The 15,752-nt window shown below is 33.7% G+C and overlaps 5 protein-coding genes across 5 annotated transcripts in view; 4 read left to right on the top strand and 1 right to left on the bottom strand.

Moving 5' to 3' along the window:
* HELRODRAFT_177887 (hypothetical protein) overlaps positions 1–4,390 on the bottom strand; it is a gene marked incomplete at both ends in the record, with an annotated part of 6,973 nt that extends 2,583 nt beyond the window's left edge. Inside the window, 4 exons of the mRNA XM_009026052.1 lie at positions 102–235; positions 2,446–2,800; positions 3,010–3,352; positions 4,038–4,390. Coding sequence (XP_009024300.1) covers positions 102–235; positions 2,446–2,800; positions 3,010–3,352; positions 4,038–4,390 — 1,185 coding nt within the window. The remainder of the gene's footprint in view (positions 1–101; positions 236–2,445; positions 2,801–3,009; positions 3,353–4,037) is intronic.
* A 1,548-nt stretch (positions 4,391–5,938) lies between these two features.
* HELRODRAFT_177888 (hypothetical protein) lies at positions 5,939–6,808 on the top strand (the record flags this gene model as incomplete). Its single annotated transcript, XM_009026053.1, has 3 exons — positions 5,939–6,046; positions 6,198–6,440; positions 6,578–6,808. The coding sequence occupies 3 exons, from the start codon at positions 5,939–5,941 to the stop codon at positions 6,806–6,808; spliced, it is 582 nt and encodes a 193-aa protein (XP_009024301.1).
* Positions 6,809–7,353: 545 nt separating this feature from the next.
* Positions 7,354–9,160, top strand: HELRODRAFT_193208 (hypothetical protein; the record flags this gene model as incomplete). Its single annotated transcript, XM_009026054.1, has 5 exons — positions 7,354–7,565; positions 7,720–7,813; positions 8,130–8,310; positions 8,588–8,733; positions 8,901–9,160. The coding sequence occupies 5 exons, from the start codon at positions 7,354–7,356 to the stop codon at positions 9,066–9,068; spliced, it is 801 nt and encodes a 266-aa protein (XP_009024302.1). The 3' UTR covers positions 9,069–9,160.
* An 841-nt stretch (positions 9,161–10,001) lies between these two features.
* On the top strand, positions 10,002–11,839 carry HELRODRAFT_185895 (hypothetical protein). The gene is made up of 5 exons (XM_009026055.1): positions 10,002–10,234; positions 10,354–10,447; positions 10,626–10,803; positions 11,001–11,146; positions 11,492–11,839. The coding sequence occupies exons 1-5, from the start codon at positions 10,023–10,025 to the stop codon at positions 11,657–11,659; spliced, it is 798 nt and encodes a 265-aa protein (XP_009024303.1). The 5' UTR covers positions 10,002–10,022; the 3' UTR covers positions 11,660–11,839.
* Positions 11,840–13,699: 1,860 nt separating this feature from the next.
* On the top strand, positions 13,700–15,050 carry HELRODRAFT_177891 (hypothetical protein; the record flags this gene model as incomplete). Its single annotated transcript, XM_009026056.1, has 5 exons — positions 13,700–13,968; positions 14,079–14,172; positions 14,272–14,449; positions 14,600–14,745; positions 14,883–15,050. The coding sequence occupies 5 exons, from the start codon at positions 13,700–13,702 to the stop codon at positions 15,048–15,050; spliced, it is 855 nt and encodes a 284-aa protein (XP_009024304.1).
* Positions 15,051–15,752: the final 702 nt, after the last annotated feature.

The raw sequence follows: 15,752 nt of genomic DNA on the forward strand, positions 1-15,752 counted from the left end.
CTATATACCAACGCGCACACAATAAAACAATCCACACATCACACACCACACACACACGCACACACACAGACACACACACACACACACACATACAAACTTACGGACAGTGCCATAAAGTTGGTATTACTTTCAGACGTGCAAAAAACACTGCAGTCATTTTGAGATTTTATATACGTAGCTCTGTGGTGCACGACAGATAGAAAACATCCCATATACGATCGTGTTGTTGTGCAATCTGGTGTGTTGTTTGGTGTGTTTTTAGTGTATTTTTGGTTTGTTTTTGGTGGGTGTTTTTTGGTGTCAATTTACATCTAAACCGTTGTATGTGTTAAATGCAAAAATGTGTGTGTGTGTATGCCTTTGTGTATATCTGCTTTGTGTGAACGTTTGTTTGCCTATGTTACTATGTAATAAGGTGTGTATTTTGGAATGTATTTACATTTGTGGTGTGTGGCGTGAATTTGTGTGTGTATAATGTGTGTGTGTGTGTGTGTGTATTCAGGTTTGTATGTGCATTTGTATGTGTGTAGGAATGCCGTGTGATTTTTCGTGCTTTTTGGCGTGTATGTTTGCATAGGTGATCTGTAAACGTATGTGTTTGCTTGTTTGTTTGTGTGTGTGTGCGCGCGCGCGTGTGTGTTTATTTCTCATTTAAACAACATAGAACAATATCCTTACCGTTGTATCTAAACAGGCTGATGATGAGAACGACTAAATGGATATATATCAGATACATATTTACATATTGATGCGTGTGTGGGATACTTATGATGGTGATTTCAAATATACTGTGATGTATACTGTATGTGTGTTTGTTTGTTTGCGTGTGTGATGTGTGTTTGTGTGTGTGTGTGTGTGTGGTTTGTTTTTAGATGTTTAGAAAAATTTCGGTAGTTTGTTTATCTTTTGTGTTTACGAATCCAATCATTTGTTTACACTTTTATTATTTGTTGCTGTTTTTTTCGTTTAGGTGTAATTAATTATTTCTATTCGTGATCTTTGGTAATAATTAATTAATTAAAATCATTCTCACAAAAATATTAAAACTTTTACCGTCATTTCCGCTATCTTCTGCTCTTACGAGTCCTTCTACATCTATACCTGCAATCAAACTTTCGTGAATGAACGAACACACACCACACATCTTCACCACTACGTCACGCAAGCTCTGCACCGTACACGCGTGGTGTATGATGATGGAGGCTTTGAATTTTGGACAGACAGAATTTGAACTATACATCATCATAGACATGGCACTTCTACCGACTAGCCAGGTACATAAGAAAGATATAAGACAACATATAAAAAAATAGAATGAATAATTTTAAAGGGCGACTCTAGTGGACCCCTTGTTTGTGAGGAGACCCCCAAAAAATGGAAGTTGGTTGGTTCGTCGTCGTGTGGCACAACTTTCTGCGACACTTCTTATCAGTCTTACCAGGGTCTCGATTCTCAGGCCGAAAGCTAAATTTTATTGGATACAGTTGTCTACAGCTGAAAAAACTCATTGAATTAACAATTTTTAATTCAAAATTTAACATTTAATAATTTCCAATACCTTCTTAATTTAATTTTTTAATATACACGTTTGATAAAACATATTAATAAATGTGACGTTGTAATTATTAGAACAATGGCATTCGTTACAAAGGATGCACCTAATTTTTTTGTGAAATAAAATTTTGAAGAAAAAAAACCGCCCAAAGAGCCCGCGAAAAGATTTAAAAACTTGAAACCGATCAGCTATTTGGAGAGAGCCCGCGAAAAATTATTGCAGTTTCTTTTATTATTTTAATTAAATTCGAGAATTTCAAAAGATTCTAACAAAACTTGCATTTTGAAAAAAATACCCACAAGCTGAATACTTTCATCGTTCCATAATGACATCTATTCATTCATTTACCGTTGCGAACAATTAGTAAGTATTAACAATAAGGCTAAGACTTTGTATTCATTGAAAGTCACATACATAATAATAACAATAACACCAATAATAATTATAACAACAATAATAATATAAATTATTATAACAATATTAATAATAAAATGAATTTATCGGCATATATGAAGTCACTAATGGAACAAACATCACGAATTTTAAAAGTATTATTATTACTAATACTACTGCACCTTATAATAATAACAATAATAAGTATTAATATTATTAATGTTTATTATTATTATTATTATTATTATTATGCCCATCGTCAACAATGGAAACCCACTCAACAGGATTAACGAATGATGGCTCCGGGTACTTGTACACGTCCAGGTAATCTGCATGAATGAATGAATGGATGAATGAATGAATGGATGAATGACGAATGAAAGAATGAATGAATGGATTGATGGATGGATGAATGAAAAAGCGAATGAATGCTTGAATAAACGAATGGATGAATGAATAAATGAATGAATGAATGCATAAATGAATGAATGACTTACTCTTTATTTTTTTTTTCGATTTTTCATAATTCTCTGAAACCTTAACTTTATTCTCACCTTTGATTTTATTCTTGACATTTTTGTAGCCATCAACATGTTTTATATCACCTCCATCATTATAATTACTCTTATTATTATCATTATTCCTATCATCATCATCATTATTGTTAGTATTGTTATTTTGGTTATTTTTGCTACCGTCATAAGTGACGTCATCGATGTACTTGCGATACCAAAGATCGTATTTGTATTTAAAAGAGTGGGATTTTTTTTTGCTTTCGGCTATTTGTAAATTTTCTTTTTTAATCTTTTCCTTTTTTAATTTTTCTTCTTCCGCTTTTTGCTTTAGCCATTTCTAATAAAGAAGAAATAAAAATTGAACAAATAAACGAACGAACAAACAAACAAACGAACGAACGAATGAACGAGCAAATAAATGAATGAATGGATAGATTGATGGATGTATGGATGAATGATTGATTGAATGCGCACTGTTTAAAATAGCTATGATAACAATAAAAAGAATATTAAATTGGAGAAAAACTTTTAGAAATTTAAATTTACTTTAAAATTTTCGCTAATTTCTGTTTCAGTTTTTTTGGGAACGACATTTTTTTTCGATTCATCGATTTTTCGCTTCTGCTTCGACTTCTTCAAATTCTCACTCCATACTTTACACTTTTTTGGAAAAATTTCTTCAAATAATTTCTTCTTATTCTGTTTATCGAGTTCTTTCTCTCTCTCACAGTTCTTTATTCTTTGTTCTTCTAAATTTTTTAATCTTTGTTTTTCTCTTAGTATCTTTGTTTTTCTGGCTAACCAATTTTCCCAAGTCAAATTGCTTTCATTCTCTTTTTTATTTATAATATTTTTAGTATTCAGAGCGCAGTCCGTGGATTTTGACCTTCTGCAATTAAAAAAATCAAACCAAATTGCATTAAATTAAACTTCTTTAACAAATAATCAGGGTTCTTAATAATACCCAAAAGTTGTAACGTCATTACTAATAACGGCTTTAAAACGTGCTGCCGAAACCAACACTGATACCCTTTTTTTAAAGTATTACTGACCATACCGATTCCGATACTTTTTTTATTTTTAAACGGTGTTACATGAACTTCGAACTATATCAGTTTCCCCGTAACAATGCATTAAATAGCGTAGAGCAGGGCTGGGCAAACTACGGCCCTCTAGCCGCAAATCTTTAAAAAATTCTCCCCGGGTCGAAAATATTTGCTATTTAAGTACATATGCGGCCCTTCAAAGGTAAAATAGTTTTCAATGCGGCCCTCACGGCAAAAGGGTTGCTTCTCCTAGCGTAGGGGTTAATTGATTGAATTATAAAATTTAAAGAAAGTTAAAAATATCGGCAATATCAAGTTCGACATCAGGTTAGATACTTGACATCAAATGTATCGCCGATACCGAAGCTAATACTGAAAAATTATCGAAGATACTATATCACCGATAGAGATACTGTGATATTGACAACCCTGAGAACAATTATACTGAAATAAAAATATAAAATTAGACATACTAACTCTTTCATATAGCATATTTTTCTTTTAAAATGTCGTTCGGAGCTATCTAACTTTTCAATATTATCATCGAGAAATTTATTTTCAATTAAATCAATGTCATTAAACTCGTCGTCGTCATTGTAATTATTCAAGTTATTTAGACCACTGTTAACCTTATTTGTATCATTAGCATTATTATTTGTATCTATATCATCATAACATTCGAGATATAAGCACTCCTTTTCATCATCAGTGATAATTTTGTTGTCTGTTATATTATTAAATGATAAATCACCTCTATCATCATTTATAGAATCTATGTTATCACAGTTATCGTCGTTATAATTAATGATGTTGATGATGTTATCATCATCATTTTCATTTTCAATATTCCCACTACTATGATCAACTTCTTCTTCCTTCATAATATTAACAATTCTTTTGAAATCAGCATCATAATCTTCTATAATATAAATCAATTTGTCGTCATCATCTCCATCACCTTTTATAGTATTTATCATCTTTTTATCATCATCATCATGGTCGTCATCATCATGGTCATCCGAATATTTCAATATAGATAGCAATGATAGTGTAGAAGACGACTGATTAAAACTGTTTAACGATGATAAGGATGATGATGAAAAAGATAAGATGTCATTGTCATCAAGAAGATTATTACTATTATTCATATTATTTAGTATTTTATTCGTTAAATTATTTTTGTTATTTGTATTTGTTACCTCAGTACTATTATTTAGTATCTTCTTAATCGTTGTATTATTATTATTTTTGTTATCTGTTACGTCATAATTATTATTATTATCATAATTTTTCTTCTTATTATTATTATTCCTATTAAATTGAAATTTATTACGCTTTCGCTTTGGTTTCGCCGTATTATAATATGACGTTAAATTTGGCACACTCATTTCTCTCACTAATAAATTTCTAATTTCAATATAATCACTAAATAACTTAAATAAATTTTAATTAAATACAAATAATTGAATATTTGAATTAAATAAAAAAATTATAATCCGAATCAAATAATAATCCTTTTAATGCATTTTTAACGTATAGTCAGTCACCCGAATTCTCGAAAATAAAGCATCGTTGCTAACGGCAACAGCTGATCGCCATCGGTTAAAAGTGAATTCAGATAAATAATGAATGCAACAAATTTTGTGCCACATTTTTCGTCATTTACACTTGCACACAAACACACACATACATAGACACACACATACACTCACACATATACACTCACATACTAAGACAAATATTTTGTATGTATGAATGAATGAATACATATTGTTATATGAACATCAGCATTGGCTGTCGAAATTATCCCAAATTAAATTTAAACAACGACATCTTAATATATTGTATATTAATAGATAATAAATTGAAATTTAAAATTTTTTGTGGCTGGGTGCCATTGTTTATCTTAATTTTCGCAAATTTTCTGATCGAATTTTACCTGGAAGAGTCAAATTCTTATCATAAAGTTAAGAATATCGGTGTTAAACGTTAACAAGACTGATAACGCATTGTCGAAATAATGTGACCAATCAATCGATTAATTAATTAACTAACGAATCAATTAAGGGATCAATTAATTAATAATACCAACAATTCAGTTAACAATTGTATTAATCGTTCAAAAATAGACCAGCAATTCACTACACACGCATATGTTCACACAATTGAAGAAAATATAAAAAGTTGATTGAAATAGAGTTTATAATTTACACAGATGTCATTCTTATCAAATTTTCCCATTTCACAGCGATAAACTTTTGTATAAATACAGAAAACATGCTGCTTGGTATCAAAGCCTAGTTTTTCCTGACAAAATTAAGCACATTAAAAAATGTATTTTTTGCATTTTTCTACAATGTTCGGTGAAAATTTTTCAATTTAAATTTCTAGGAGGGGGTAGCCTATCTAGAGACCTCCTGGAAGCCAAAATGGATGTGATCACAACAGGCCAATGTCACGCGACGTGGAAGGACAAAGTCACGGAGAAGCAAATTTGTCTTCTCGATTTGAAAGACCATTCCTCAGTTGCTTGCAATGTTGGCGAAATAAAATTATTCATTTAAAAATAATCACAATCGATGTTTAATTCAATGAGTAACTATTATTATCCTTGCTGTTGCCATCTTCACCATCATCGTCGTCGTCGTCATCATCATAATTATAACAATAATAATTACGTCACATTAGACAACCGATTTATCCATCGACTTGGCTAGGAATCTTTTGATTGAAGGTTCTTTAGTATTGTCCAAACTAGATTATTGCAGCTCAGTAATATTTGGCATATCCCAGATGCAAAAAAGAAAGCTGATGAATCGGGTTGCCAGAGTTGTAACAAAATATGATATCTGCATCATCAAATTTGAAAAGCCTTCACTGGCTTCCATTTCATTATCGTGCTCTGTACAAAATGGCTGTCGTTGTCTTCAAGTGCTTAACTAATTATTATATTTTTACGCCGGACGCCTCAGTCGCTCACAACGACGCTTCACAAATGACGTCATTATTATTATTATTGTTATTATTATTATTATTATCATCATTATTATTATGTAAATAATTTACAGGGAGATGAGGGTGGTCCACTAGTGTGTGAGGAGTCCCCTAAAAAGTGGAAACTGGTCGGAGTGGCCTCATGGGGCTCGTCCTACTGCAACCCCTTACGCCCATCTGTTTTAGCAGGGTCTCTGCCTACAACGAGTGGCTCGATTCTTAGGTCAATTCCTAATCTTGGCAAGCCCCTTTCACCATGTGCCCGTAATTTGGCTGGCCCTCAACTGAAAAGAATTATTTTTTAAAAATAATTCTTTAGAATTTGATATAAAGTAATTAATTCAAAACTTGAATTAATTATTTTATGAAAGTTCTATTTATTTATTGAAATTGTGGTGGAGAAAATTTTTGTCCAAATGACGATTTTGATCTTGTATGAATTTGAAATCGGAATAAATTATTTAAAGTTGTTGAACGTTTTGAATATGAGTTCGAAAATTGATTGATTGACTGATTGATAGAAAGCTTGAATGATTGGTTGGTTGGTTGATTGTTTGATCGTTTGATTGATTGGTGGAAAGAATGAAATAGATGAATGAATAGATTAATAAACGAACGAATAAATAAATAAATGAATAAACAAAACAATTGTTTAAATAATAAATTGATAATTTTTTAGTTTCAAACAACGCAATTAGTGACCAGAATACATTTCTTATCATTTTTACAGATGCCATTCTAATCAAAATTCACACCTCTTAAAGATAAAACTTCAGATAAATATAAAACTAATAAAAACATAAAATTCATTAGCTGTGATAATTCTCGAATAATTAATTATTGAAAAAAAATGAAATCAGTATACGTTGCTAACTTGTTGACAGTTTTGTTAGCCGCGGTCCAGGCAGGTCCAGAGACACGTATCATAGGAGGTGTGAAAGCCGATATGGGAGAGTGGCCCTGGCAGCTGGCGTTGTATGTTGGGGGTAGGTTCAACTGTGGTGGATCCATTGTCGCAGCCACCTGGGGCCTCACTGCGGCCCACTGTGTTGGAAGCCTTCCGTAGGATTTTATTTCGAATAATTTGACTGGGATTTTTCCAAAAACTTATTTTTAATTTTCATTTTGGTGAGGTGTGTTTGATTTAAATGGATGGCTAGCTCTGTGGTATTTTGTTTTCTAAAATTGGGACGAATGTTTTCAACTATCTGAGCAGAAGCATCTATCAGATCGTCGCCGGGACAAACACGAACAACATCAACTGCACGGCATCCAACTGCATCGTCAGGAGGCTAACAAACGCCACCAGGGTTAGCTTCGACATATTACAACAAACTTATACACCAGTGAATTAGTTAGCTCAGATGGTAGAAGTGTCATGTCTCATGCGCTGTTTTTATTATTACGCACTGACTGGGTTTGAATGTTTTGTCTGCGCGAAACTTGAACGCTTCAGTGTACGTACAAAGAAAGTTTATATACGTCGTGTGGCTAGTGTGGGTGATGCAGATGTTTCCGCTACAAACAAATAGAAAATGTAGTCTAGCTAAAATTGATTTCATAAATGATTTCATAACCGTCAAAGTATTCCAATGAAAGAAAACACAAAATTTTAAAATTTGTCAGCACCCAAATTTCACTGCGGTCGCACCGCTGGGCTACCCCAACGACGTGGCATACATGGCCTGGGAAACCCCGATAAAGGAGGGAGCGAGTGGGAACATAACGGTGAGGTACGCGAGGAGGGCCACCACGGATCATCAGGTCGGCAGGAATTGCTACATCAGCGGATGGGGAAGGCAATACGGTTGTTCTCAGTTGAATGGGAAACAATTTTAAATGTTGTGAATAAAATAGTTAAACCAATGTTAACGTCGTTTATTTAGTTTTCAAAGGTACCTACACAATTTCGGCTAACTCAAATTGTAAATTTCAATTTAATTAATTTCGGTAAAAAGAGTTTAAAATTATTTTTGTTTAAATTGTTTTTGGTAAAATTGGTAAAATTGCTTTCGGTAAAATTGGTATAACTGTTTTTGGTAAAATTGGTAAAATTGTTTTCGGTAAAATTGGTAAAATTTCAGACCAGGGTCCGGCCGCTGTCGACCTAATGGAAGCAAGGGTGGATGTTATAACGAAGGAGGAATGCAAGAAAGTGTGGAGGAACATGGTTTCTGACAGTCAGGTCTGCATCCGAGATTCCAAGAATTTCTCCACGGGACCATGCGATGTACGAACTCTTACACCGACATTTCTTGTACAAATTTTAAAATATTATCATTTAAATTTTGAATTTAACCGATACAAATTCGATAAAATCTGGACTACATGTTGGTTTATATTATTCTTTTTCATTTTTTTCATTTTTTTTTTCATTTCTTTTTCATTTTTTAAAAGGGTGATTCCGGTGGGCCGTTGGTCTGCGAAGTTTCTCCAAAAAATTGGGAGTTAGTAGGAGCCAGTTCGTGGGGGGTGGCCAGGTGCAACACCTCCTACCCAGCCGTTTATACGAGGATTTCATCGTTCAATAGTTGGCTCGATAGTCAGGCAAGACCCAAACAATGATGACGTTGATGAAGAAGATTCAAGAAATTTAATTTAGAATTTAAATTTATTTTGTGATGTTCTTGTTTGGAATGAATAAAAAATGGCGAGCACTTGGAGTTTTTATTAAGTGTTTATACATTTTTAAACTTAGGAATTTGATTGCTACATGAATCTTTTAACAAACGATCACTATATCAACATTACATTACAAGAAACCAAGCTGTAGTGTGTGTTCAGTAATACATAAATTACAAACCGCTCGCTTGGTTCATGACACGGGGTTCTGAAACATTCAAGTAGCCCCACATCTCAAAAAGCGTGTTTGACCGACGCGTCAACAACTACCAAATTTAAGAGCATCCTTAAAAAATTTTGAGTTCGGCCTCCCTTTCAAATCATAACATCATAACATCACCTTAATCATCATACTATCCACTAAAATTTTCATCAAAATTAGCATTACCTAAATTTAAAATGTACCTAAATCTCAAATCACATTTAATTATAATCAAATCAATGCAACTAACTCAACAAACATCTCAACTATATTTAATTTTACTACATAATTCAAAACACAATTAACTTCCCCTCTATACCTCTATAGACTACAATGTACTTTTCCGCCAACTAGAAGGTCATTACATTTGTCTACCATCATTTTCATGGAATAGTTCTCCAAATATTTATCATAGTGATAACAAATTGATAATGTGTAACAATGAGAATTGTAAATTAATGAACCCGATAATGAGTTCATTGTTCACACAGATGAAAATAGAACATCTTCACGACATAAGTTAATGCTCCCATGCAATCTTGAATGGCAATTGAAATAAATGAGTTCCTTATCATTTTTACAGATGTTGTTTTTATCTGAATTCTCAGGTTCCTTGTGATAAAAATTTGTATAAATAGGTAAAAAATTTCCGAGTGATTTCAAGCTGAATTTTCTGTAGAAAGTTAAGCATCACAATGAATTCTATGATATTTCTAAGTGGGTTGGTGGTTTTGTTGGCAGCGGTTCATGCCAGACCCGAGTCACGGATCGTCGATGGGGTGAAAGCTGATAAAGGGGAATGGCCTTGGCAGCTAGCGTTGTACGTTGGGACGAGGTTCAACTGCGGGGGTTCGATTGTGGCATCTACCTGGGGAGTCACAGCTGCCCACTGCGTTGGATCAGCCCCGTATGATTTTTTGCCATTCGTTTGTTTATGTTACTCGCTGATTGTATTCGTTATTATAATTTTAAATAAAATCTAGTTCAGTTTCAGATGAAGATATTTTTTTTATAAATTCATTTTAGGAATTCCTATCAGATTCTTGCTGGGACGAACATAAATAAAATCAGCTGTGGGGCAACTGATTGTGTCATCAGACAACTCATCAACGCCACTAGGGTAAACCAAACCTTATTAAACCTTATTGAATCTCATTGAACCTTATTATACAACGTTAAACAACATTAAACAGAATTAAACCTTGACAATCGAAATATTAAACATTATTAAATTTGAAAATGTCATTTAAATATTTGACCCACTGGTAAACAACGCATTCAACTGAAATATTCCCTAGCATCCGAACTACACTGGGATTGGATTTTTGGGCTTCCCGAACGACATAGCTTACATGGCCTGGCAGACGCCAATAGCCGAAGTTAGCGGCAACATAAACGTGAAGTACGTAAAGAGGGCCACCACAGACAACCAGATCGGCAAGAACTGCTACGTAACCGGCTGGGGAAGAATGTACGGTAAGTGGGGGGGGGGGGGTGATTCAATCCTGAGTAGAAACTTCTTGGCAAGAAACTAACTCCGATATTTATCACCTGAGATGAATATGTATCAGATCAAAACAATTAAGTGTCACATAATTTATTAATAATTATTAATTAATAAATAATAATAATAATTTCATCCTAAAAAATTACTTGTTTGAAAACTTCCACAGGCGGCGGGCCATTGCCAACTGATCTCTACGAGGCTAAGGTGGATGTGATATCGAGAGATCAATGCAGAAAAATTTGGGGTGAAAAAGTTTCGGACAAACACGTCTGCATTCATGATTTGAAGGATTTCTCGTCTGGTTCATGCAATGTTAGATTTCAAATGATATTTTTTTCAACTCATTCAGAAATATCGAGATTGTCTTAAAAATCCTTTCAAAAAATTTGAAATATATAAACTTTAAACATACAAATCGCTATCCATAGACGTTAATAATAATTGCCAAATTTAAAATTTAACACGTTTCTCTCAACATACACGTGCATATCTAACACTCATTTCGCTAAACAAATACTTTAAAATAAAAGTACCCTACCTATACTTGGATCCCTCATGCTCTTAAATTTTAACTAATTTAATTTTATCACATAATTTCAATTGATTGATTGATTAATTATTTAATTGAATGATTAATTAATTAATTAATTTATCAAGGGCGATTCTGGAGGACCTTTGGTTTGCGAAGTCTCTCCAAAATCCTGGGAATTAGTGGGAGCGACTTCGTGGGGAGCTGCCGGATGCAACACTTCCTATCCGTCCGTTTACACGAGGATCTCAGCGTACAACAGCTGGCTAGATACTCAAGCTAAACCCAAATTTTGATGAAAGAACCAAACTTGATGATTAATTAATAGATTAACATATTTTGTTTGAGCAATTTGGGAAAAAGTTATAACGATTTAATTAAATTTCAGTTTTAAATTAATTATGTTAGTTAGATGAAATAAATTTCTTATCCGCATCAAATAGTGTTTGAATTTTGTTGAAAATGCTAAAGATTGGTCTCAAACAAGTAAAAAGTAAAAAACGCATTTCGTTTGATGAACTTTAAAAAACGATTTTTAGAAATAATTAATTATCTAATTGAGTAATTAGAAATGATAAACAAAATACAAACGAATTAGAACTTGAGTTTTTTTTCATCTTCGTGTTCTTCTTCTGTTTCTAATGTTGTCAACCCACAAACTTTTAATCTGTCTTCATATGGCATACCGCGACACTCCTTCATCATTCTCGTTGCCCTCCTTTGAATATTCTCGAGCATATGTTCGTTCTTTTGTAAATCTGGATTCCAAAGCCGAACGCAGTACTCCAACTTAGGTCGAGCCAATGCTTTATAGAGGTTTAATATGACGATCACATCTCTGCTTTTTACTGTTCTTTTCATCATACCCAGAGTTCTGTTTGCACTTTTAGCTGCCTCGATGCATTGACACCCTACCTTACCATTCCGATGAATTCTCACCCCTAGATCCTTTTCCTTCTCTAAATTTTTCAATGGCGTGTCTCCAAGTTTGAAGACGTTTGCCTTGCTGTTTGCTTCAATATGTATGACTGCACATTTGTTTGTGTTCCATCTGCCAATCCTCTGCCCACTTGCATATTTTTGCAAATCTCATGCTAGAATTTCAATATCTTCATCGTTGTCTACAACAGCACATAATTTAGTGTCATTCATAAATTTTGAAGTTCTGAAGATATTGATTTATTGCTAAATCAATATCATTGATTTAATTACAAATAGCAACGGTTTTAATACGGACCCTTGAGGAACCCCACTTGTAACAATGCTCCAGTTTGAGAAACTTTCTCCAACACCAACTTGTTGCCGCCTATCTTGTCACCAGTTAGAAATCCACTTGAGTGTGTTTCCTGTGATTCCACTCGCCTCTAATTTTGAGGCCAAACGTTTATGCGGTACCTTATCAAAAGTCTTAGCAAAATTTAAGTACACAATATCCACTGCTTTCTTTCTGTCAAACTTTTCTAAAACCTCTTCAAAAAAGTCAAGCAAATTTTTTAGGCACGAAACCTTATCCATAAATCCGTGTTAGTTCTTGCATATGATATAGTAAATTTCAATTGGATGGGAGTATTAACATAAGTCGTGAAGATGTAAAATAATTTCATGTGGTTCATAACTATGGCAAAGATTGGTCTCTATCGAGTAAAAATACATATCTTTTGATAAGTTTATAAAACGATTTGAGAATTAATTAACTAACAATGAATGACAAAATTCACATAAATGAGAGGTAGAATATTTTTTTTGTCTCCTTACTCAACATCAAAAAACGCAAAATTCACCGTTGGCACGGGATAGATAATTTCAATAAAAATGAATGTTGACAACAACAACAACAAAAATTATTCACACACACAAACTGAGTCATTTGAAGAAGTGTTCAAAGCCGAAAATGAACATTACATATGTTCAAAAAATTTGAAATTAAATTTACCAAAATGGTTGGAAGATATTAAAAAGTGAGTAACGAACTCAGTGAACAACAAAAATATTAACTCGTTAATTGGAATGTCATTCAAATTATTCTAACGTAACCAGCAATTCTAAACAATGCTATTTAGTCATTTGAATACATTTAGAATTAATTTTATTCATGAAAATTGAAATTATTTCACATCTTCCCGACTTATGTTGTTACTCTCATCCAATTGAAACTTGCCAACTTGAATGACGACTGGCCTCAATGGGTTTCTTATCATTTACACAGATGTTGTTTTTATCAAAATTCTCAGTTTAATTGTATAAAAATTTGTATATTTAAAAAAACTATTTTTAAACAATTTACAAAAAGATTTAAATAGATGAACAAATCTCTTAGGTTTAATAGATTTAAACAGATGAACAAATCTTTTAGAGATTTACAAACTAAATTTCGTCTGACGAGCATCAATATAAATTCAATGATAGTCGTCAATGTGTACCTGGTGGCTTGTGTGGCTGCCGTCCATGCAGCCCCAGAGACCCGAATCGTGGATGGAGTGAAAGCTGACAAGGGTGAGTGGCCTTGGCAGCTGGCGTTGTACATTGGGACCCTATTCAACTGTGGTGGGTCAATTTTGGGGCCAACGTGGGGGGTGACTGCAGCCTACTGTGTTGGAGGAGCCCCGTACGATCATCTTGTCATTCGTTTGTTATATGCAAACTCTACTCACGATTTGACTTTCCGCTTCAAATCAAAATATCAAAATTGATTTTTTTCTGATTTTTACTACACAGGAATTCATACCAAATGATTGCAGGGACGAACTTAAACAGAATTAGCTGCGGACCATCTGAATGCTTCATTAGAGTTCTCGCCAATGCCACAAGGGTAAACAAAATACAGAGATTAAATGAAACACTCCTAAGCATGATTAAACCTGAAAGTTTCAACTAAATTTTAAATGCATTTTACCAAAATTCTTTAAAGCACCCGAATTACACGGCCATTGGACAGCGAGGTCACCCGAACGACCTAGCATACATCGCCTGGGAATCACCGATACCTGAATTCAGTGGTGACGTGAATGTGAAGTATGCCATGAGGGCCACCACTGACGACCAGATCGGCAAGAACTGCTACGTCACCGGCTGGGGCCGACTGTCCGGTTGGTATTCTGCTGCTAGATATTTATTTGGCAAGAAGCTGGTGAAGTTATTTAGACTGAGATGCGTGAAATAAAAATTATAAAACAACACGTAAATCATTTTTAATGTCGTCTTAATGAAATTACCTTATTGCTTTAAAATTTTTACAGGTTACGGGCCATTGCCAATTGACCTTTACGAAGCAAAGGTGGGTGTGATTTCGAAGGAGCAGTGCAGGAAATATTGGGGTGATAAAGTTTCAGACAGTCAAATATGCGTTCAGGATTTGAAAGACTTCACGTCTGGCCCATGCACCGTAAGACTTTAAGCTTCTTAGATACACGCGCATACTTTCACTTTCAACTCAACGAGTGCAAAAAAGCTTTTGGATTTTAACAAACTTAACTTTGTGACATAATTTTAATTAGAAAAGTAATTAATTTGATCGTTTAGAGTGATAATGGAGGACCCTTGGTTTGCGAAGTTGCACCGAAAATTTGGGAATTAGTTGGAGTAGCCTCATGGGGGGCTGCAAAATGCAACGCTTCCTACCCATTTGTTTATACCAGAATGACGTCATTCAATAACTGGCTCGATGGTCAGGTTAAACCGAAATATTAATGAAGGAACCAAACCTAAAGATTAATAAATAAAACTTGTTTGTTTGAATGTCTTTAAAAATTATGACGATTCAACTGTATTCAAGTTTTAAATTAATTGTATTTTCTAAACGAAATAAATACGTATTATACAGTAAATATGTGTCTTGCATGTTATGCAGCTCTGTAGAAAGTTATACGACGGGATTTCTTGCAGTAGTACTAGACAACGAATTAAAATTCACGTACGACTTCTCAGACATCGCTAGAAAATTGCTTTAAAAGCCATTGACATTTCGAATAAACCTCATCGCGTTTAGACCAGAAATTGTCTAAATACAATTTACAAATTGCTCTGTGCAATTAATCCATGCCGCCCATCAGCTGTTAAAAGTAGTAATAGTTGTAGTAGTAGTAATTGTTGTTGTAATAGTAGTAGTAGTCGTTGTAGTAGTAGTAGTAGTAGTAGTAGTAGTAATAGTAGTAGTAGTAGTAGTAATAGTATAGGTAGTAGTAGTAACAATATAAGTAGTAGTAGTAGTAGTGGTGGTGGTAGTAGTAGTAGTAGTAGTAGTAGTAGTAGTAGTAGTAGTAGTAGTAGTAGTAGTAGTAGTAGTAGTAGCAGTAGTAGTAGTATTAGTAGTAGTAGCAGCAGTAATAGTAGTAACTACAGCAGTAATCGTTAGTAATCTTAGTAATGTTGAGTCATGCGGGATGCGATGAT

Source organism: Helobdella robusta (genome assembly GCF_000326865.2).
Source record: "Helobdella robusta unplaced genomic scaffold HELROscaffold_45, whole genome shotgun sequence".
Classification (NCBI taxonomy): Eukaryota; Metazoa; Annelida; class Clitellata; order Rhynchobdellida; family Glossiphoniidae; genus Helobdella; species Helobdella robusta.